At 49.2% G+C, this 23,421-nt stretch overlaps 7 protein-coding genes and 1 non-coding gene across 8 annotated transcripts; 6 read left to right on the forward strand and 2 right to left on the reverse strand.

Moving 5' to 3' along the window:
- The first annotated feature begins 6,238 nt into the window (after window positions 1-6,238).
- On the forward strand, window positions 6,239-7,760 carry AFUA_6G01790 (uncharacterized protein). Its single transcript, XM_742805.2, has 3 exons — window positions 6,239-6,869; window positions 6,937-7,326; window positions 7,377-7,760. Exons 1-3 carry the CDS (start codon window positions 6,369-6,371, stop codon window positions 7,482-7,484), a joined length of 999 nt encoding a protein of 332 aa, XP_747898.1. The 5' UTR covers window positions 6,239-6,368; the 3' UTR covers window positions 7,485-7,760.
- A 208-nt stretch (window positions 7,761-7,968) lies between these two features.
- Window positions 7,969-10,161, forward strand: AFUA_6G01800 (putative endoglucanase). The gene has a single exon (XM_742804.2). The coding sequence runs from the start codon at window positions 8,698-8,700 to the stop codon at window positions 10,078-10,080; it is 1,383 nt and encodes a 460-aa protein (XP_747897.1). The 5' UTR covers window positions 7,969-8,697; the 3' UTR covers window positions 10,081-10,161.
- Window positions 10,162-10,428: 267 nt separating this feature from the next.
- tQ(UUG)1 lies at window positions 10,429-10,512 on the forward strand. The gene is given in 2 exon segments: window positions 10,429-10,465; window positions 10,478-10,512. It is a non-coding gene (tRNA).
- A 501-nt stretch (window positions 10,513-11,013) lies between these two features.
- Window positions 11,014-13,168, forward strand: AFUA_6G01810 (cytochrome P450; the record flags this gene model as incomplete). The annotated part of the gene is made up of 5 exons (XM_742803.2): window positions 11,014-11,079; window positions 11,168-11,233; window positions 11,305-11,727; window positions 11,771-12,208; window positions 12,253-13,168. Exons 3-5 carry the CDS (start codon window positions 11,555-11,557, stop codon window positions 13,166-13,168), a joined length of 1,527 nt encoding a protein of 508 aa, XP_747896.1. The 5' UTR covers window positions 11,014-11,079; window positions 11,168-11,233; window positions 11,305-11,554.
- An 810-nt stretch (window positions 13,169-13,978) lies between these two features.
- Window positions 13,979-15,637, forward strand: AFUA_6G01820 (putative MFS transporter; the record flags this gene model as incomplete). Its single annotated transcript, XM_742802.1, has 3 exons — window positions 13,979-14,468; window positions 14,547-14,961; window positions 15,010-15,637. 3 exons carry the CDS (start codon window positions 13,979-13,981, stop codon window positions 15,635-15,637), a joined length of 1,533 nt encoding a protein of 510 aa, XP_747895.1.
- Window positions 15,638-15,671: 34 nt separating this feature from the next.
- On the reverse strand, window positions 15,672-16,429 carry AFUA_6G01830 (O-methyltransferase; the record flags this gene model as incomplete). The annotated part of the gene is made up of 2 exons (XM_742801.1): window positions 15,672-15,880; window positions 15,943-16,429. The coding sequence occupies 2 exons, from the start codon at window positions 16,427-16,429 to the stop codon at window positions 15,672-15,674; spliced, it is 696 nt and encodes a 231-aa protein (XP_747894.1).
- Window positions 16,430-17,510: 1,081 nt separating this feature from the next.
- AFUA_6G01840 (Zn(II)2Cys6 transcription factor) lies at window positions 17,511-19,827 on the reverse strand (the record flags this gene model as incomplete). The annotated part of the gene is made up of 6 exons (XM_742800.1): window positions 17,511-18,096; window positions 18,174-18,524; window positions 18,577-18,738; window positions 18,792-18,952; window positions 19,029-19,610; window positions 19,678-19,827. 6 exons carry the CDS (start codon window positions 19,825-19,827, stop codon window positions 17,511-17,513), a joined length of 1,992 nt encoding a protein of 663 aa, XP_747893.1.
- Window positions 19,828-21,401: 1,574 nt separating this feature from the next.
- Window positions 21,402-23,351, forward strand: AFUA_6G01850 (uncharacterized protein; the record flags this gene model as incomplete). The annotated part of the gene is made up of 2 exons (XM_742799.1): window positions 21,402-21,845; window positions 22,614-23,351. The coding sequence occupies 2 exons, from the start codon at window positions 21,402-21,404 to the stop codon at window positions 23,349-23,351; spliced, it is 1,182 nt and encodes a 393-aa protein (XP_747892.1).
- Between the last annotated feature and the right edge of the window lie 70 nt (window positions 23,352-23,421).

Raw genomic sequence — 23,421 nt, forward strand, 5'->3', positions numbered from 1 at the left:
GTTAAGAGACGCCTACCCCAACCCCTAGGGCCCCCCTCCGAGATGATTCCCTTCCTTCTGGGAACTGCAAAAGGTGCAGCAAAGCTGGCTGCCTGGCTATCACAGACTCGGTTCTTTGATGATATCTGTCCAAGACGGCCCCTGCCTGAACACGCCTGAGACAATACAATCCTTCTTTAAAAAAAAAAAAAAAAAAAAAAAAAAAAAAAAAAAAGAGGAGGGGGGAAAGCAGAGACGCGGAGAATTGGCGGATCATAGTGCGGAGATGGATCCATGCAGCTGGCATCGCAATTTAACCTACTATAGCAGACCTTCCCCATGACTGAGGCAGCTATGCGAACGCGCCAAAGTCTCTTGTTTGTACATAGAACTAGCAATAGTTAGAGACACCCAGGGCTCACCCCCTGGCGGCCTTTGCCCCGATTGGGGATAGTGGAAAACGTGCAAGTCACGAGCCACGGCCGTAAAATACATACACACACACACACACACACGCCTCTGAGCTACGTCCTGTCTATAGAGCCTACCTGTACCAGTTTGCCCTGCAACCGGAACAGATAGATATAGATTCCTGTAGCCAGCCTGAGTGTCAACTACCTCATCAACCTGTTTCTGTTTACCTGTGACCCCGTACCTTGACATCAGGAGGTTACATATAGGATCTTATTTATATTATTATTAAATATCTGGGGCTTAGCTAGGTAGTACTTAGAGAGGTTATGTAGGAATATTCTCAGCTTAGTGCTAGTGTGGGCCCCACGGCCATCCTATATAGCTGGGTTGGCTAGCTTAAGGCCCCTTAATTTATTATTATGCTAGTCTGTAGCTGCCCTTAACCCCTAAATAAGCTAAGTAAGGCTAGCCTAGTCTAGCATAATTATTAGGGTGGTATTACTAGTAACACCTGGCAGCATAGAGCTAGGATTATAATTATATATAGGTATTATACTACTAGTCTAAAGCAGTTAGGATGTATTTACTTCTAGGGTCCTTAACTCACTAGCTACCTAATCTATAGAAGGGGGATTGCTACGTAGGCTTCCTATAGGGGACCCATAGCTATACTTAAAGGTTAATTCTTAACTAGATTCCAGATACTGGTTTAGTGGGCCCTTAGAGTCCTTATTATTAGACTAGTTAGCATGTTATTAAGTATTTATATCTAGTAGGCTGCAGGGGAAGCAGTTTAAACTATAAGGTGATTAGAGGTAATTAACCTAGGGGGTCCTAGCCAGTGATGCAACAGCAACTAGGCTGTGGCTATTGGTAGGAATACTGGGTTTCAGGGACATATAGATATATTAGTGAAAATATATATGTGTTAATAATCAGGACAAACCACTTAGTCTCCCCCAAGCTATTTAGAACTCCTATTTCTACTGAGTGTGTTTGGAATTGGGTATATAATTACCTAAGCAAGAGGGGGCTTGCCGCTGGCGGCTCGCTGGGCTTATGTTGTTCTGAGCATGTGATAAGTAAGTTCTAACCTGTGTTACTAATGTCTAGGCCTTTATTAATTTTAGTAACTTTTACTAGTAATTTATTAAGGATTTCTTAAGAATTATTACCCCTTTAGTGAACCTGACTAGGAAGGATATCCTATTTATATAGACTATAACCTATAAATTAAGCTTTAAAGCCCTGAAGAAAGTATTTATAAATACCCTAATTCTAAAACTATTTAACTAGATAAAAGATATTATAGTTAAGACTAACTCTTCTAATTACATATCTGCTAGTGTAATATCCTAGTATAATAATAATAAAGTCCTACACCCTATTGCATTCTTCTCTAAGAAGCTCTTAGTCACTAAGTATAACTATAAGATCTATAATAAAGAATTACTTACTATTATTTACTATTTTGAAGAATGGCGCCCTAAACTAGAGGGTATATTATTACTAATTAAAGTTATAACTAATTACTATAACCTAGAATATTTTATATCTACTAAACTACTTAATAGATAATAAGCCTACTAGTCTGAATTCCTGTCCTGCTTTAACTTTAAAATTATATATTAACCTAGGAAGTAAGGAGTTAAGCCTAATATTCTAACTAGGAGGTTAGAAGATCTCCCTAAGGAAGGAGATAAATAGCTATAATACCAGAGCTAGATAATTCTAAAGAAAGAGAACCTTAACCCTAAAATTTAGAACTTAATAAAACTAGAAGCTATTACAAGGAGCTAGTTAGCTATAAGAAGAGTTTACTTTACAGACCTAGTAGCCTGAGTTACTAGAATACCTAAAGAACCTACTAGAGTACCTACTTAACCAGCTTAGACAGACTAACTAGACTAACTAAACTAACCAGACTAACTAGACTAACTAGACTAACTAGACTAACTAGACTAACTAGACTAACCAGACTAACTAGACTAACCAGACTAACCAGACCAACCAGACCAACTAGACTAACTAGACTAACCAGACTAACTAGACTAGCCAGACTAACCAGACTAACCAGACCAACCAGACCAACTAGACTAACTAGACTAACCAGACTAACTAGACTAGCCAGACTAACCAGACTAACCAGACTAACCAGACTAACCAGACTAACTAGACTAACCAGACTAACCAGACTAACTAGACCAACCAGACTAACCAGACTAACTAGACTAACCAGGCCAACTAGACTAACCAAAGCCCCCTCCTAGTATTAAGGAACTACTAGATACAGCCTACTAGTTAGACAACACTGTATAGTCCATCCTATAAGCACTAGATAGGAATGCTAGCTGATATCCTAATATCACCTTAGCTAACTACAGATAATAAGAAAGCTATCTATACTACTATAAATACTTATACATCCCTAACTATAATAAGCTAAGAGCCTAGTTATTATAAGAATACTATGATAAGCCTACTGCTAGACACCTAGGAAAGTATAAGTTATATAAGTTAATAGTATAAGAATATTACTAGCTAGGCATGTATTAGTATATTAATTACTAGACCTAAAACTACTATACCTGCTGCTAATCTACCCCATTTTATAAAGCCTGCTAAGGAGTACTATATCTACTCCTAGTACCTAAATAATTATAGCAAGATATCTTAATAGACTTTATCACTAGTCTAGTACCTAGTCAGGGCTATAATACTATACTAGTTATTATTAATTAACTTATAAAGATAAGGCACTTTATCCCCTATTAGACTACCTATAATACTAAAGGCATAGCCTGACTATATATCTATTATATATAGAAGCTACATAGCCTACTAAGAATAATAGTATTAGATTATAGCCCTCAGTTTATTACCACATTCTAGAAGTACCTAACCTAATACCTAGATATTAAGAACCTATTATCTACTACTTATTATCCTAAGACTAATAGCTAAACTAAAAGGATAAATACTATTCTAGAATAATACCTATATACTTATATTACCTACCTATAAGATAATTAGGCTGACTGGCTATCATTAGCTAAGTTTACCTTAAACTCTATATAATCTAAGGCTACTAGAATCTCACCCTTCTTTATAAATTATGGATTTTACCTATATATAGGGTTTAAACCTATCTAGCCTATAAATCACCTTGCTACTAGAGATGCTGAGGCCTTTATAAAGAAAATATAAGATATTATTAACTATATCCACGCCTAGATCTGCATTGCCTAGGCCTGTTATAAAGAATAAATAAATTACTACTAGAAACCTGCTTACTATTACTATATAGGATAACTAGTTTAGTTAAACACCTAAAATATCAGGACCCTGCGCCCCTAGAAGAAGCTTAACTAGAAATACCTAGGGCTATTCTATATTAAGAAGATTATTAGTCTGTATGCTTATAAGCTAGACCTATTAGCTTCTATAAAGATTCACCCTATATTTAATATTAGCTTACTATGCCCTATTGCTAAAGACCCTATTCCTAGATAAAGATAACTACCACCACCACTAGTAGAGGTTAATAGCCTAGAAGAATGGATTATTAAGGATATCCTAGATTCCTACTGGGAATACTAGGGCTAATAAGGCCCCTGTCTAAAGTATACTATTAAATAGTTAGGTTATAACAACCCTACTAAGGAACCCACCTATTACCTAAGGAATATATAAGAGATTATAGCTAACTTCTACTACTGCTATCTAAGCAAACCTAAACTAGTAGATAATCTTAATAAAGCTTAACCTTAAGGAGGGGAGTACTGTCACAGTGCTACTATAGATAGGAGTTAGCATTACTAAGAAGGAATTATATAACTCTAGGAATATTATCACCACATAATCCTGCAACCTATTTAGAAGTCTTTAAGCTATATCCTATCTATAGAGCCTGCCTATACTAGTTTACCCTGCAACCAGAACAGATAGATATAGATTCCTATAGCCAGCCTAAGTGTCAACTACCTCATCAACCTGTTTCTGTTTACCTGTGACCCCATACCTTGACAAGTATTATAAGCACCTAGTAGTTAAGATGAGTAAATACTTCTATTTATTACTCATAGTATTCTAGGAGCTGGTGATTGTATATGATTTATTCTTAGATATTTTAATTAACCTCTGTCTCTGGGACTGTTAATAGAAGTTAATTTAGGGCTATAGTAGCTGTTACTAGCAGGGAGGAGGTTAAAGCTACTACTACTATAGAAGCTAGGGGGTTTTAATAGCTTACTAAGGCCTAAGAGATTACTACTCTCTAAGTCTTTATAGAAGACTTTAGTATATATACTCTTAATTTATTTTATAGAGTATTAGTTAGTTTAAAGTAATATATCTTTATTATAGAAGCTTCTAATAGTTAGTATTATAGCTATAAAGGTATCCCTAGAGTCCTTCTATCTAGATAGTCTAGTTAGATTCACCCTTAAGGGTAGGGACAACCTTGTAGGGTTTAATATCAATATCTATTTTAATTAGATAGATTAATAGGGCCTTAGAGGCTTCTGATTTAATAAGATAGGCTAGATTCTGTGGAAGAATTACTATAGAAGGAAGGAGGAGTAGTATAGATCTATATAGTTAGAATTTTAATCTGACTAATAAGAATGTGTGTATAGAATATGTTTTAAAATATAGAATATAGGGAATAAAGATGAAGATAAAGATCTCCTTATAATAAGCTACAAGGGCTTATAACCTATAAGTAAGAATAGTATAAGTAACTTAATTCTAACTATCTTTACTAGCTAAGAGAAAGAAATAAAGATATTTACATAAGCCATTAAGGCGAGATGTCTAGGCACTAAGCCTATTCAGGAAACATAGGCAAGAGAGTGGTATTCACAAGGGGAATTTGGATCACGCTCCATGACGCTTTCTCCTATACTGAAGGAATTTGATATATACGGGGATAAAAAGATGAAGAATAGGTGACTAGACATTGTCGTAGTTGGCTGTGATATGCGGCCATTATGACATGGTGAATATTATTTAACCCGTGCTTCACCCACATATATTTTGACACTAAACCATAAAATGCCCATATCGTATCTTACACATTATGCACGATTCCTACTAAGCATGTTATTTGGCTTCTATACTAGATACCTCTGTCGATGGACAGATACCAATCAGTTTTACGTGTAGTCAAACATATGGTATCATGCCGAGTGAAACCAAACACCATTTCATTCCACACACATGGTCAACAAACTCTTGTAATCTTAATAGACTTATAGGCCATGGATGCACGCTATCAACAGCTAGAGCAGCAATGCCATATGCAGCAGGCTAATCTAAGCTATCCATACAGGCTAAACATTCGATCGACGTTCCCTTCAATCCATTACAACAACCACAGAGCAGCTAACAACACTATATGAAAAATGTAAACCCGTAGGTTAGTATCTAGGACTGAAATCAGGTCACCAGTCCTTCACAAGCAGGATATATAGTCTGATTCCAAGGTTTGCTATTCCTTTGTCTCCATTCTATGAATCATGCCGAACGGAGAAATCATATAGATTCAATATCCGGCTCGTAATTTGTCACGAAGCTGATAGACATGGCTGATAAACATGTAGTGATATCATATCACATCATGTCTAATGTCAATTGGTCTCTGCCATTCAGTCCTCAAGACCAGAAAGGAAGGTGGCCTGTGATTGTAGTCACTGTGTAGACCTAAACACAGACACATAACCCCTCCACAGCTTCAATGGTGACAAATCCATCGAACAAATGAGTCAAGCCGGCTAAAAAGTGCGGGTAATCCCCCGCCGATTATCCAGGTGTATTTGACTGGTTGACCTGGTTGACTCGAGTGGGGTAATCCCGGGTATAATCCATCTTTTAAAGGCACCACGTGGCTGGCAATGAGTGATGCTATACAGACTATCATCATCATCAAACATCAAGGTCTTTGACTATAGCCTGACCGAGATATTGAAGAAGTCATGCCTCTCACTGAAGAGCAAAAGCAGCACTGGCTGGAACACGGCTTCATCAAAATCCCTCAGTGTTTCACCAAGCAAGATGCCGACAACTGGACAGCCTCCATCTGGGCTCGCCTGGGCATCTCACCGACGGACAAGTCCACTTGGAATACTGAAAGAGTCAACATGCCCGGCCATACAGTTGTCGACGTGAAGGACTTTGCACCCAAGGCATGGGATGCGATCTGTGAGCTCGTCGGCGGGGAAGAGCGCGTAACGGATTGGTGCAAGGGCTGGCGAGACTCGTGGATCATCAACCTCGGGAAACCCGAATACAAGCCCGATGATCCGTTGGACTTCCGCACCTTAGACAACTGGCATAATGATGGAGACTTTTTCACGCATTTCCTGGATAGCGGCGAGCAAGCGCTTCTAGTGATCCCCTTATTCAGCGATATCAGATCCAAGGGAGGTGGAACTGTTCTATGCACTGATGGAATCGGCCTTGTCGCTAAGCATCTGGTCAGTTGTCTTTTTTTTTTTTTTTTTTTTTTTTTGGCCATGGGAAGACTTAGACTGACGGTATCAGTACAACCACCCCGAAGGCACATGGCCATCGCTCGCATCCCGCTCGGGTCCAAACCCTCCACCTCCAGAGGGAGGCAAGCAGTGGAGAGACTGGGTGCGAGATCCTCAACTCACACGGGCTGAGTCCTTCCACGAAGCCACCGGACAAGCAGGCGACGTCTACCTCCTGCACCCGTTCATGTTGCATTCTGCCTCGCGCAATCTCCTGCGTGAAGTCCGTATCATTACCAACCCACCCGTGTCGCTGAAGGAGCCCTTCAACTATAACCGACCCGACGGCAAATACAGTCTTGTCGAACAGAAGACTCTGAAGGAGCTCGGGCGGCCCGAAGGCTTGCCGGAGTGGAGGATCACCGGGGAGAGGGAGATGCTTACTCCCGCACGGGTGCAGGTTAGTCCATCCTCCGTCCTGCTTGCAGTTCCTTGATCTGACTGTTGCAGATACAGGAAGACATGCGCCAGAAGGAGTTGGAACGATTGAAAGAGGTGGGAGCTCCTGTCACGAAGCTGGGAACTGCCAAGCCTCTCCAGTCGCAGTATCCAGCATGATGAGTTGGGATTGGGAGCTTTTCGGATAAGTGGTCTTATGGCCTCGGAGGATACTTGAAAGTCGGGCATAATGTACTGATTTTTGGCCCCTTAGTTGGATATTCTAGCGAGGAGGGTACTAGTCTCAGTTCTTATTTCAAGGCTCAAGTCACTGCAGGACACCAGTATTTGTTGCCGTCAATGCAGAGGAAATATACGCTCATTAGTTACTGCCATTTGAGGGTAGTAGAAGGCGTAAAGACTTCTCTCTTTAAGACTCGACGACAGGTGGATAAGACATGCGCTGTTCTTTGCATAGATCATATTACAGCTTAGCCTATAATCCCCGGAGATATAAGAGAAGGAAAAAAAAAATAAAAGGACTATAAAGACGGGAATTAACCTTGGTCTTCCGTTAGTCCTCCTTCTAGCCAGGAGTCATAATGCATGATGCATTTTGGCTGCTTACACTATTAGTGACTGCACTAATATTAATATTTAATTACTTCAATTTATTATTCAACATCCAGGACGTTCCTGTAAATGCCACCTCTCCAATCAAGGTTAATTAAACAGAGTTTCCATATTCATCCGTGATGAAGCTATTCGGAGTTCGATTTCCGTTTCGGGAACAGCAGGTGGCGTTTCTTCAGGGTTCATTGACATTGGTGGAAACCCCTAAATCAAAATCTTAGCCTAATCCCAAACAGCCGAAATCACCGTGGCTTTTTCTGCATAATTTCTGCGGGGAAGCATGCCGGTGCCTGGCGGCTGCGAGGTGAAGAGCCGAACAAAAAGAGTCCTAGCGAGCAGCTACCAATCAGGATCAGGGAGCTTCTTGCATGTTCCAAGTCTGAAGAAGTCAATCCAGCATGGAGATGCGGGGTATAATGATCAAATTGACAGATTGACAAAAGAAAGAGGGAGAAGTCGGATCGGCGGGCCGTAGGAGCTTGATCAAGTCAAGCCATACCAATTACTTATAGTTCCTAGCCATTAAGATGAAACATGGGGGCGCCTATCACATACCCTAATCTGCAATTCATGGGCGCATTCACATGGCCCCTTTGTGAATACTCCCCTTCGGATATTCACCCTGCGGAAGGCGCTTCTCCAGCATTCCTTGAGGGGAATTTCTCCGTCTAGTCGGTGAATTCTCCTGGCTCAGGGTATAAATACGGCGCAAAGAGCCATTGATCGCCCCCTATGTAGCCTTCAGACTTCTCGAACCAACATGGACTCCAAAAGAGGCGTCGTGGCCGCGGTGCTGGCCTTGCTTCCTCTCGTTTCTGCGCAACAACCCGCCGCGAGTTCTGCTGGTAACCCCAAGCTGACGACATACAAATGTACCACTGCTGGCGGCTGTGTTGCGCAGGATACATCTGTAGTTCTAGATTGGGGCTACCACTGGATCCACACGGTCGATGGGTATACATCATGCACCACATCGTCCGGAGTCGACAGCACCCTGTGTCCTGATGCGGCCACCTGCGCGAAGAACTGTGTGATCGAGCCGGCCAACTACACCAGCGCCGGTGTGACCACCTCGGGTGACTCTCTGACGATGTACCAATATGTTCAGAGCAACGGCGTCTATACCAACGCCTCGCCTCGCCTCTACCTCCTCGGCCCCGACAAGAACTATGTCATGCTGAAGCTGCTAGGCCAGGAGCTCACCTTCGACGTGGACCTGTCCACACTCCCCTGCGGCGAAAACGGCGCCCTGTATCTCTCCGAAATGAGCGCCACCGGTGGTCGCAACGAATACAACACCGGCGGCGCCGAGTACGGCTCTGGCTACTGTGACGCCCAATGCCCAGTGATCGCCTGGAAGAACGGCACCCTCAACACGAGCGGCGCAAGCTACTGCTGCAACGAGATGGACATCCTCGAGGCCAACTCCCGCGCCAACTCGTACACCCCGCACCCCTGCAGTGCAACGGACTGTGACAAGGGCGGATGCGGCTTCAACCCATACGCTCTCGGCCAAAAGAGCTACTGGGGGCCCGGCGGCACCGTCGACACGTCTAAGCCCTTCACCATCACCACGCAGTTCATCACCAACGACGGCACCACCACCGGCACCCTGTCCGAAATCCGCCGACAGTACATGCAGAACGGCAAGGTGATCGCCAATGCCGTTTCCTCCACTGGTGTCAACTCCATTACCGAGGACTGGTGCACGTCCGTCGACGGCTCGGCCGCCACCTTTGGCGGACTGACCACCATGGGCAAGGCGCTGGGCCGCGGGATGGTCCTCATCTTCAGCATCTGGAACGATGCCAGCGGCTTTATGAACTGGCTCGACAGCGGCAACGCAGGCCCTTGCAGCAGCACCGAGGGAAACCCGGACTTGATCAAGGCGCAGAATCCCACGACCCACGTGGTCTTCTCGAATATCCGCTGGGGAGATATCGGATCGACTTTCAAGGGTTCTGATGGCTCGGTGACGACGACTACGTCCACCACGTCGACCAAGACCACCACTAGCACCGCGCCTGGGCCAACGCAGACTCACTATGGACAGTGCGGTGGACAAGGCTGGACTGGACCCACGGCTTGTGCATCGCCCTACACCTGCCAGGTTCTGAATCCGTGGTACTCTCAGTGTCTGTAGCCATAGATGCTTGCAGATTGCCATCTATCATAGATTAGCAATCAAAAAGATTGGATTCCTGCAAATTGTGCCTGCCTTTCGTAAGCTCCAAAAGATATGTGACTAAATGTATATTTTCCGCTAGCATCGGTTTGGAGCACTGGAATTAAGAGTGACGTGGCACATGGGGAAGGTGGCAACATAATCCTACTGGGCTAACTATTCTTTGGAATAATGACAACAGAGTAATCCAAAACTTCACATTGAATTCTTGTGCAATTCGGTATATAAACTAAAAACAATTGTTATATCAACTGGGAAACACAACTAACTGATCTACCTCTAAACCTGCGGAGATGGACATCAATTGGTTCCATGGTCTAGTGGTTATGACTCCGGATTTTGACGCGTGTCAGTTTTCCGGCAACTCGGGTTCAATTCCCGATGGGACCTTCTTTTTCTTTTCATCCAGCATCTTGTCAACTTTTGATCTTGATGAATTCCGTTCATTTTTTCCATTGTCTCCTATAAGATTACATTATGATGCAAATAGTACTAAGGAGCACCCCTGTGGAGAAGAGTCCGCAGAGCAACTACAAGAAATACTGAAATCAAGCTGTCCTAATTGATCATTCATCAACATATATTAAATCAATCAGTTCTGCTTATCAGCAGCCACGGCCACTGGACTAATCAGGAACCAACAACCCACATCTTAGAATCGTGAACAATGAAGAACTTAGGTAAGGTCTATCTGACGGCCTTTGTGTGGCGTGACCTCAACATCTTGCTCTTATCTCTCTCTTCAATACCTCAAAGACGGAAAAAACTCTCCCGTAGATTCAAAGCCTTTCATTGCGCCGAGGCACGATGCCAGGGGATCATTGTGCAAAGGCTTCTCTGCTGATGCTGACAACTGCCTCTAACTGTGAGACACGACATATGTCATTACTGTAGGACAAAAACGCTGGGCCGGGAAGACTCCCGGCCTCCCTAGGGAAAGCTCTGAGCTAACTGAAGGTTAGTTTCTCACTCGAGGTTCACCTAGGTCTCATCTGCTCGACCTGCTAGGACAGGCAATACTTAAGCATGAATTGACCATGCACAGTATTTATTCAGGAGGCGTTACACCTAGTCTTCTTTGAGCAAGACCAAACATACATGAATCGAGACTGTAGGTCAAATATTGTCAACGGGAAGAACCAGGTCTTAACTATAACAACGTATGACTCACTTTAGTCATAGTAACACTTGATAATTCATTCAACTCACTTCCAGCTCAGATCCGCAGTAAATGGGGTTCCATTCATGATCATCAAAGGTACTGGAGATGCACTGTCCGAGTGCATATGCTTACCTAATCCGACGGGCATAACTATGTTGCAGTCATACAAACACCACACTCAATACAACAGTCAACACTCTCCATTGCAACTCTCCCATCGACAAATCCAAAGGCATCATCTTCTGCACTGATTATTTATCTATACTGGCCATGGACAACCTGTCCTTGGTCGTGGGGACTCTCATCCTCATCGCAGGATCAGCGCTCATGCTCCGTCTCAGACATGATCCGCGCGAACCCCCTGTAGTCCACAACGGCATCCCATTCATCGGCCATATGATCGGCTTCGTCCGCCATGGAATCGACTACTACGCGTTGCAGAGGTAGGCGCTGCCCCCTGTACAAAAGCTTCATCTGACAGACCAGCGCGAAACACGGCCTGGAAGCCTTCACCATGGACGTGCTCTTCACCAAAATCTATGTCATCACCACCCCGACTCTCGTGATGGCCACACGGCGCCATCACCGCGCCATGTCCTTTGAGCCCGCCATTACCGGCGCGGCGCGGCGCGTGACCGGCCTCAAAGGACGCGGGTTTGAGCTTCTCAGCGAGAAGCGGCCCGGGGGCGAGAACTTGCACGGGGCCGTCGTGAACGCGATGCGCCCGGCTCTCGAGGGAGCGGGACTGGACAGGATGAACGAGAAAGTGATTGGGTACTTGCTCCGGAGTGTTGACGACTTGCCGACCGCGGCGCCGTTTGATTTCCATGCATGGTGTCGCGCGGCACTCACCCTCTCCAGCACGGATGCGGTGTACGGGCCGCTGAACCCGTACCGGTCCAAGGAGCTGCAGGACGCGTTTTGGTATGTTTCCCGGCTGGTTTTGTGACGAGAGGCTCACTGGGTAGGGACTTTGAGGAGAATCTCGCGCTGCTGCTGATGGATGTCGTGCAGAGGGTCACCGCGCGCACGGCATGGAAGGCACGGCGGCGGCTCGTCGCGGCGTTTCTCGACTACTACCGTGCGGGCGGGCATCTCGACTCGTCGCAGTTGACGTATGCGCGGTGGGAGACGCAGCAGAAAGGTGGTGCCACGCTGGAGGATATTGCCCGCCTGGAGACGGCTGCGGCCCTGGGGACCTTGTCGAACACCGTTCCGGCTATGTTCTGGTTCATGTTTAACATCTTCTCTCGCCCGGAGTTACTAAACGAAGTGCGCGACGAAGTGGCTCGGCGCGCAGTTCAGGTCGATGCGCAGGGCGTGCATACTGTGGACCTCGCCGAGATCAAGGAGAAGTGCCCGCTGCTGATGTCGGCGTTCCAGGAGACGCTACGGCTACGCTCTAACACCGTCCCTATCCGGGTTATCTTTGAGGACATGATCCTAGATGACCGATATCTTCTGAAAAAAGGTGGAATCCTACAGATGCCGGCACACGCGATCAACCGCGACCGGACAATCTGGGGCAGCGACGCGGACGACTACGACCCTCGCCGGTTTGTCAAAATCAACCAGTCTGACAGCCGCAAGAAAGCCAACGGATTTCTGTCCTTCGGGACATCCCCGCACGTTTGTCCGGGCAGACACTTTGCCACGGGGGAGATCCTGGCTCTGATCGCCATGCTTGTGCTTCGATATGACATTGTCCCTGCTGGCGGCGTGTGGAAAGAGCCCAGGACCAGCAAATCAGCCATTACGTCTTCAACCGGGCCTCCTGCAGAAGAATTCAAGGTGCTTGCTACAGCAAGAAAGGAGTATGAGGGAGTAGAATGGGCGTTCCGTGTGACGGAGGGCAAGGGGAAGTACGGACTGATCATCGGCTAGGACTTGCAACGAGCCATCGTTGAGACAGTAGCAGCTTAGCAGCGTGGATCATTCGTGACAATCGAATATACTTTCCACAGAGGCGAGCGCTCGCACATGCGACGCTGCCTAAATCCTGCGCTGCTGCTTAATTTCCCATCCAGCTCAAGCACAGCAGCCATTCTTGCTATGTACCATCCCATAAGTGATACCCAGCGAATGCCACAATAGGACCAGAAAACAAGATGGCCGGGCCTGTCTCTACGATCAAGCACACGTCGCGTAGAATCCGTACACACTGCAGAACCCTATGCTGGCCGCCAAATCAATTAGTCCGCTTCATCACGTAACCCAGCCCGAATCACCCACAACAGTACATCGCCGTCATGACCCACGATGAGGCATGGGTGCCGGTGGTTGCGGTTAGGGGGGTTCTCAGAAGGGAATTTCCTGGGGAGGACGAGAGGTGAATGCAGTTGATTGATCATCATCTACTTCGGCATAGCATAGGTGACCTGTTAGACGGCGTGCTAGACAGCCACACCCGCATCGGGAAATATAGGAGTATAGGACCAAACAGGCCAACTCCACATCCCAACATTTTCACCGAGGGCCCATCTATTCCCGTCGGACCAATCAGAAGAGGGGAAAAAAAACTAATTAAAGTTGCCCGTGGACAGTCTAGTCTAACTTGATCTGAATGGATCACTTTGGCTGCAGTCCGTGCAGTCGGAGCTCATAACCCCGGACATACTTTTCTTCATTTTTTTTTTTTTTTCTCCTATTTTTCCCTGGCACTTGTCTTTCTGTTTCAGTCTCTACTGACAGAAGATGATTCAAGTTCCCAGTGCAACAGGCGACCCTGAGCGGCTTCGCGCCGACGGCGAGCTCTTCGACAAAGATGCCGCACTGGCGGTCGTCAGCGATGTAGCAATGGAGATTGACCCAGAGGTCGAGAAGCGCGTCCTGCGCAAGATCGACCTCTTCTTCATGCCGGCCATGCTAGTCGGGTACGGACTGGTCTACTGGGACAAGGCGATTCTCGGCAGCGCGACGCTGTTCGGCATGACCAACGACCTGCACTTAGTGGTCATCGATTCGAGCACGACGCCCCCGTCGAAAGACACGTCCCGGCTCAGCTGGGCGACGTCCATTTTCTATTTCGGTATGCTGGCCGGTCTCTACCCGATGACCTTTTTCCTGCAGCGCTTCAAAATCCAGCATGTGTTTGGGCCGATTGTCATGCTGTGGGCTGTCACCTGTGCTGCTACCGCGGGGGTCACAACCTGGCAGGGACTGTTTGCTCAGCGATTTTTCCTCGGTACGTTCATCCTGTAGCCAAAGAATAATATGAAAAGAAAAAAAAAAACAATAAAGGATAAAAGTCTAACCAGTACAGGCTTCGTGGAAAGCGTGGTCCCCACCGGCTTCATGACCATCGTCAGCGGGTACTACACGCAAAAAGAGCAGTCCCTGCGCCAGGCATGGTGGTTCTCCGGCACAGGATGGTTCACCATCATCGGCGGCGCAATGAACTACGGCTTCGGACAGATCACGTCCGGCTCGCTGAAGCGCTGGCAGTACATCTACATCTTTGCCGGGGTGCTGACCTTCCTGTTTGGGATCTGGTGCTGCGTGATGCCCAACTCGCCTGTCTCGGCCTGGTTCCTCACACCGGAAGAGCGCGTCGTTGCCGTCGAGCGCCTTCGCAGGGGCCAGACGGGCGTGCGCTGCCAGAAGATCAAGCTGTCGCAGATCAAAGAGGCTGCGCTTGATATCAAGCTGTACCTCATCGCCATCATGATGGCTGCTGCGTAAGTCCTATCCACCCACCCCTGGAACTGCAAAGCTGATAATCGCAGCTACACAATCAATGGCGCAATCTCCGGGTTCGGCCCCCTTATTGTCTCCACCTTCGGCTACGACACCCTCGACTCGATTCTATTTCAGTTCCCCGTCGGCGGGATCTGCGTCATCTTCATCCCGTTGTGCGGGTACGTCGCCTCGCGCGTGCCCCACACCCGCATCCCCATGCTCATCGCCTGCTGTCTGCCCGTCATCGCGGGGTGCGCGCTCATCTGGAAGTCCCCGTGGGGGTATCAGCCCGCCGCGCCGGTGGTCGGGTACGCGCTGACGGGGTTCTTCGGGCCGGTGGTCAGTCTGATCATCACGCTGGGGGCGAGTAATGTCGCGGGCGCGACCAAGAAGACCGTCATGGCGGCGACGGTGTTTGTGGCGTACACGGTGGGGAACATCATCGGCCCGCAGCTGGTCAAGACGCAGACGGTCCGGCAGCATTATCCCGAGTTATGGACGGGGCTGATCATCTGCTACGGTGTGACGATTGCGGCGGCGGGCGTGCTGTACGGGATTCTACGGCGGGAGAATCGGCGGCGGGAGGCGATGGAGCTGGACGAGAGCCAGCGGGATAAGATGGCGTTTAACGATTTGACGGACAAGGAGAATCCGTTCTTTCGATATGTTCTATAGCATTGCGCTTATCTACAGACAGGAATACAACTGTCTATTGCTGAGGAACATACACACTCATCTCCAGCCCCCCCTTGTACGGCAGCGTCAACGTACTGAACCCACTCCCAGGGGCACGCAGATACTCCAGCAGGTCTTTGTATCCCTCCGCCGCACTCAGCGTGTTATCCGACACCACAACGGCGCCATACCGCAGCTTGGGCTGGACCAGCTTCAGCGTGGGCAGCGCCATCGGCGTCCAGACTACATTGTCAGCCACAGCCACCGCCACTGGCCGCCTAGGTAAAAAAAGGAAAAAGACTTACTGTCGAGCAGAAGCATGTCAATCCGATCCGGGAGGTTTGTCTTCAGAGTCTCCCGCAGATCCCCCTCGCGGAGATCAATCACGCTACTGACGGCCTCCCCGCACTCGGCCCAATGCTTGCGCGCCTGCGCGGCCTTGGCGGGCTCGTATTCCGTCGCGATCACCGTCCCTTTGCTGGGGCCCGAGGCAGAGGCGGAGACAAGGTTATCCGCCACCGCAAGCGCGAGGTAGATGGTGCTCACGCCGTAGGAGGTGCCCGCTTCGACGATGGAGGTTGCGTTGAGGGTGCGGGCCAGCTGGTAGATGAAGTGGCACTTGTCTTGCTCGAGGGCGATGAATTTATTGCGCATGAGGGTGTGGAAGGAGTCGGTGGACGAGGTGGTGTAGACTGTTCTCGGGATGGAGGATTCCTGGGCGGCGGATTCGGCGTGGAGGCGGTCCAGGACGGCGAGGATGTGAGGCGGGTGGGATTGGAGGGGGTTGGACATTTTGATTGATCTAATGTTATCAGTGTTATTGATGTTATTCAGCAGTGGAATGAATGATCTGGAGTACAGAGATTGATGAAGGTATCCAACTGATTGATTGATTGATTGTAGTTATACAGATGCCGAGTACAAAGGGCGTGCGTGAGTCATCGTGGATAGCCGAACTAATGCAGGAGGATATCTATGGGGATACGAAGAATAAGACGGACTCCACCTTGGTTGCTACGCCCTCTCGTGTTCGTAAACTTCTACTAGTAGATATCCTTTGCAGTGGCAATGCAGAATCAAGAATGATGTTCACCACATTCGATCATCAACACACGAGCAATCAGTCCTCCTGCTAGTAGTCTGAGGCGCAATGGCATGCACACTCCGCGATCAAACCGCCGTTGCTGGCACTGCATCCATCAGCCGCATCCACAGAGTATACAAGCATTAGCACAAACATGATGGTTACACTCTTGCGGATCATCCGGATAGCCATGGTGCATGCCGCCACGATGACTCCTGTCGTGGTGTCTGATGCTCAAGCCGATTGAGAGTGCATCCTTGGTAGCTTGATGAGGTTCATGTTCAGTGCGTTTATGCTAGCTGGATGGGAGAATGCGGATTGAAGTATTGATTATGACTGAGGGTGGTCATCAGGACATGTGTATGATGGAGAGGGAGGTACTATTAGGGACATCGCACTGACTGCCCAGTTCTACAGCTTCTATGCAGCTCCACCTGTTGATCTACGCATGCCGACTTCTCAGGCAACATCGTCTGCCTGTCCGAAAGCATCGTGCGGACAATGAGCTTTCTCCCATGACGTCTAATCGAGGACAAACGTCGGAATATGTGTCTCAAGTTTGCTCCATGTGAACCGTGCTTGAACAGCATGTTTGGGATGTGACAAAGTTGGTCGAGAATCAATCCAGTGCAGTGTCTACATGCTAGCCGATGTGGAGAGCAGTGACTCGCAAGAGGTAATCCATCAGTACTGTTTGGTCTAATCTATCTAGTAGATGTAGAGAGGATGGCAGGGTGTCGCCACACATGCATAGCTGTCAAGAGCAGTACGCCACGGGTATCGATCTAATCATGAACCACCCTCGTCTGGAGGCGTCTCCTCCTTAGGGTCCGAGATCGCCAAACTATCCCACTTCTCCAAAAACCGATCCATCGACACGTCCTCCTCGCGCGCGGCCCCCTGCCGCACCACCCTCGCAAAGTTCGGATAGAAGGTGCTAAACGTCTGCCGATCCTTGCCCTCCCAGCTGCGCGTCTCAAAGTCGGTAAACAGGGCATCCGTCTCGGCAGGCAAGACGACCTGCATCTGGTTCGCCGAGAGTTGGATCATGCGCAGGATGCCCTTGGCCAGCGGGAAGCGGCGCGCAAACGCCCGCGCCACGATGCACATCTCGATGAAGGCGGCGCGGTTGCGAGTGTCGGGCGAGTCCAGCGCATCGAGGAGGGTAAACATGCCGATGCTGAGCCACTGGATGGTGGAGGGGGCCATGCGGCCGATGCCCCATTTGTCGCGGTGGATGCCGATGAGCCCGGCGATGCGAAGGGCGCTCTCGATGCAGATGTTGCGGGCGCGCTGGATGCTGGCGGGATCGAGGTGTTCGTGGTTGGCTTTCAGGAGGCCGAAGATTTGCATTACGGTTGTGTGGTAGAAGAGGCTGCACATATGGGTCAGTGAGGGTTGAGCTTGGATCAGATTTGGGGACACTTGGGGGGGGGGGGGGGGACCGCGTACTGGAGACTGAGGGCATGCGGAACGGTGATGTTCTCAACCAAAAGACACTCGGGCATGTCTGCGTACCAGTCCTGCAACTTTTGGTAGATGACATTGATGAAAGGGAGCATCTCGGCTCGAGGGATCCGGTCCTCCTCGCAGTAAATCGCGCGGGAAATCTCCACCGCGATGCAGGCGATCGCGCACCACCGGTTGAACACGCAGGAGATATGGCTGGGGACGCCGGCGTCGGTCGAGCGCGGGTACGGTTGCCAGACGTCGTCTTTATGTCGCTGATGGATGATCCGAGTAATGGGGGACTGCTGGGGCGGGTGGCTCTCGAAATGCTTCATCAGGGATACGGACGCCGTCCTGGAACAGTCAGCCTCTATGAATCGCGGAAAACAAGGGTCGGGAAGCATACGAAGCCATGCTGAAAATGCCCCACAGGGTCCTGTCAATCGCCCTTCTTTCTTCCGCGTCTTCCATCGCGTGGGGGGGATGAGACGCAGCATACTCTTGGGCTCCCCGGGCGGCCAGATCGAGATAGACCCATCCCATTCGATCTTTGCCCATCATCGATGTTCTGATAGCCATGTCAGCGAGAGCCATTGTTTCGCATCCGACGATGCGACTGACCGAACGAAGAGGATCATGAGCCCCTGGATCGTGGGCAGGCTGGGAGAGTCGCCTTCGTCTTCTCCAGCCTCGAACAGACGACGCGCCTCGTCGAAGAATTGGTCGCCTCGAGTGAGCAGGTCGCCGGGCACTGTAAATACTTCTTCGTAGTCGGAGTAATACTATACACGAATCAGTAATGAAAAACAAAGAAAATAAAAAAAGAAAAACCGACATCATCCGTGCGAGGACACATACGCATGCTTCCGCGAGAATGGCATTGACCAGGAAAGGGGAGCAGAACCGGGAATTCAGCTTTCCTTCCTGCATATGCTTGATCAAACAGTCGGCATCCAGCCAGTTAAACCAGGGATACGTCCAGGTCAACCAAAGCGAGACCAGATGCGACACCAGCTCGCTGTCGTCCGTCACCGCCGTCCAAGGCTTCGCGGGGACCTTGTATACCGGGTCGTCGGCCAGCCGATCGACTCGGAGGTACCGCCATCCCAGGGGCGCAAGGTCCGTTGTCTGCGAGAGCTGGCTTTGGATATCGCGTAATTCAGGCGTCGATTCCAACTCGTAGTGGGAAAACTGCTGCTCCAGGAACAGCTGCAGTTCGTCGAACGAGGCGTTACTTCGGATCAGATTCAACAGCTGCGAAACGCGTCTGCTCTCGCTGTCGCGCAGAGCGTTGATCAACCGCGTCAACGTGTCGGCTACCTTCTCCAGCTTCGCCACCTTGCGGTCCATGGCGTTTTTCCGGCGCATATCAGACATTGCTTCAACCTCGCATTTGACGCCGTGGCTGACGCAATGCTGACATGGAGGATCTCCCCGACACTGGTAGGGTAAGCTTGTGTGTCTCCAACTAGGAATCAAGAGTCTACGAGATGGAAAAGCGACCGACTTTTAACTTTTTCCGTTTACACGCCTTGCAAGCGGTGGTTTTGTGCTTTCGCGCGGGCACCAACTCGTCGGATGAGGCATTCCGTTTCAGAAGGCGACCTGGAGCAGGGGCGAGAGGACGAGAGGATGACTGATAATGCGAGTCGGACATCAATCTCGCGTCAAGCCAAGCGGCCAGGGAAGAGAACCGGTCGAGAGACGGCAAACGGCCGGCGGGGATGTGGGGGGCGGGGGGGGAGAGGGTACTTTGGGGGATTTTATAGGAAAGTTGGGTATGCCCTCATGTTTTACCGAGTCCTCTGTAGATCTGACCTCGAACTGCATGCTCGAGCGCCGATGAAACGGTACACGGACATAAGTACCGATATCCACGGGATCTCGCGGAGAACATGGATCCCTATGGAGACGTATGGAACAGGAAGTGTATTTTCTTTGTGGTTGTTTTTGGTGTTCCAGACCTGGTCAGAACCGTCTCAAGCTCCAACCAATCCGCTGCTCCAGATCGTCCGGCGGATATTTCCAACAATCAGGGCGTCTGTTTGCTTCCGTGGGTGCAGCTCTTTCGGTCAAAGCTCGGCTCTTCCGACTCAGCTGGGCTGTTTTGCGGAGGTCTCATTGGTCTTTTTGCATTCGGATGCAGCTGAGGAGCCCGAATCTAGCCGGAACAGGAATGACACTGGCTTCTCTTGCTTCTGCTCCTTTGCACTGACGGGGAACAGCTGGAAATGATTCCCAGCCAGTAGTGTTGGGCTCGGTCCTTGAACCTTATGTTGAGGCCTCAGATGGGAAATGAACGGCATTACAGAGAACGAGTCTCACGACCGAGGAGTCCTGAGCGATCAGACTCTAGCACTCTAGCCATACCAACCAACGTATATGACTATGACCGCGCCAGTCTGCTATCTCCCGAGCTATGGCAGTCCACAGATCTCCGGAGTAGGGACCGCTTGGACTTGGCTGTGGCCATGATCGACCGACAGGATCCATCCAGGACCAAACCGTCGGTATCTCAAAGAGGTAGATGATGAACTGTGGGGCTCTAGGGTCAAAATCCGAGGCGTGGCATTGTGTCTACTGTAAGTACTCTGTTGTATGTCCTCTGGATTCGGTGGATCCCACAAGGTAGTAACTAATCCATACGTTCTTACTGATTCACCAATAATGCGAGTCTGTACTCCGTACTTCTTGTACACGCAAATCCCGGCGACGGGCCCCTTGCTCACACGACATATACTAGCTGGACGATCATCAATATCGGCTCAGTCAGAAGGCCAGTCGGTTCGTCCTACTGGATTTGTCAAGGATATTCATCTGCACTACTCCGTACTACCCCAGTTTAACGCTGAATGACACTGTGACACATCACGGCCTGAAGGAATTTGTTTCCGCCACTGTAAGCCTGCAGTCATGCAGTCATGGACTCGGCTCCAGATCAGGCATGTAAATCAAGAGTTCCTCGTTCTGTCGTAGGAATAGGAATCGGGGCGCACGGAGTATGATCGTCGTCGCACCGGGCAGTCCGAATTAGGCAGGAGGCAGGAGGCAGGTCTACCACTAGTTCTGATCTGGTTAGTGCTCTTCCATCGAGTCATGATTCAGGAAATTGAGTAGCACGAGTAGAGTACAGTAGAGTAGAGTAGAGTAGAGTATTTGAACTACTGTGTAGTACTCCATATCCTGTACTCTTTCTAGTAATGACAGAAGAATCCATCGGGGGATGCCTTGATGCGAGCCACAACACACGGGCAGAGAACAGAGGACCATGACGACCAGGATCCGGCCAAGATCTGCAGCTTGACACATGTTCAGGTTTGGACCTTCCGTCAAAGGAGGTTTTCCGGCCCCCACGTAACTCGGCCAGATCCATCCATTCTCCTGCTGCAGGACTCCAAACAAACATTTACATGGCTGTCGTCTACGGTAGACTACTCGCACATGACTTTCCTTGCTTCACAGCGCATCCACCGCATCCACGTCATCGATCACTTGCTGCTTACCATTTCACCTTCAAGGACTAGAGTATGCCCTCACCAGACTCGACAGCAGGAATATCCCGGCCCAAATCCAAGGCAGGAGAGCGTTTTCGACCTCATTCAAGACATTGAACATGATCAACGTGATCAACATGTCCCCAGCAGCGGCAGAAGCGCACCACCCTGTGATGGCAAAGTACTCGCTGCATACATAATTGGCAGGAGGGATGCATGGCTGTATGCGAATTGACTATGAGTTTTCAAAGAAGAATCTGAGTCGTGGCGAATTGGCAGTTCCTCCATCATGTCCTTTCATGAATGATGTCCCAGTCATTCTAGGGAGAGAGAGAGAAAAATAAAATCCTATATAGGTGGAATTACTAGTAGTCTATATAAGTCGGCTGTCAGCTGACGGATTTTAGGCCCTTTAGCGTGTCTGCGACCACGGCTAGTCCAGACTGATATCTCAAGGCAGATCATGTCCATGGTGCCTCCATTACAAATATCCAGCATATTCAAGGCTCCTGCTTGAGCGCAACAAATTACTTATCACTTGGTCAAATGGTCAGAGACATAGCATAAGTCCGATGCTCCTTCCTTGTAGGCCTACCAGCATACTAGCTGGCCTCTAATTTGAGGCAGTGTCCGAATATCTTCTCTGCTCCTTAGCCAACAGACACGGCTCCAATCCATCTCCACGCCATATGCCTACTTTGCACATGCACAAATTGTATACCAGCACAAGGTCATTTACCTGAAACAGTTAGCAGCTTGCCAGATTGATCCGACTCCGCACACCGCTTGTTTATGATTGGCCGGTCTTTCTACCGCCTTCCTTTTGAAAGATACTGCCCGTCTTCCGCTTCCGGCAAGAGGCCTCATTCGCTGCGACGGTGGTTTCAGCGCAATCTTTTTTTCCGTTCATCCGTTACAATTGACAGAGTCCAGGTTGCGCATTCCTTAGCAACCGCGCCATCCACTGCCCGAGCCCAATTGCCCCAGTACGGAAGACGTCCGTTACCCCCAACTCCCCTCGCGCATGCGCACCTCTCCGGCGCCGCAGAGCACAAACACCATGAGAACCATGCGCAGCTACGACGACTTCACCCGCGACGCCGACGACGCCGACACAGCCATCGCCGACCCGACCGCCACCACCACCGACGACGACGACCGGCGCAAACGGACCAAAACGACGCACGCCGCATCCCGCATCTGCTACGACTGGATGATCGTCTTGGGGAACTGCCACTACGCGCGCGACCGCGCCTCCTTCACACACTACCGGGCGATGCCGCGCCGGACGCTCGTCAAGAACAACATCTTCAATCCGCACGAGGAGCTGGAGGTGGCTGGGGTAGGGACCGTCGAGCTACGCGTGTGCCGGACAGTGCGGGACGGGGGCGCCAGCTCGCACGTGCTCGTGCTGGAGGACGTGCTGCATATCCCCGAGGCGGTCTGTAATGGGTTCAATCCGTTGCTGTATGGGAGTAGCATGTCGTGTAACATGGAGTACTGGGAAGGGGCGGATCGGCGCGGGGAGCCGGTTTGGTTTGCGGTGCCGTATGCTGGGGGCACCAGGTTGGTGCTTGCGGGGAATCCCAAGGGAGCGTCGGAGCTGATTCAGGGGAGGTATTATACGTTGAGTTTGTCCATTACGCCGCAGGAGAGGAGGGAGATCTTTGACGCGATGGCTTGCTGATGACTGGACGGTGTACTATGTACGTATTGTAGCATACTCTGCCTCTGTACTATGTATATTAATGTAGATG

Source organism: Aspergillus fumigatus, chromosome 6 (genome assembly GCF_000002655.1).
Source record: "Aspergillus fumigatus Af293 chromosome 6, whole genome shotgun sequence".
Taxonomy (NCBI): domain Eukaryota; kingdom Fungi; phylum Ascomycota; class Eurotiomycetes; order Eurotiales; family Aspergillaceae; genus Aspergillus; species Aspergillus fumigatus.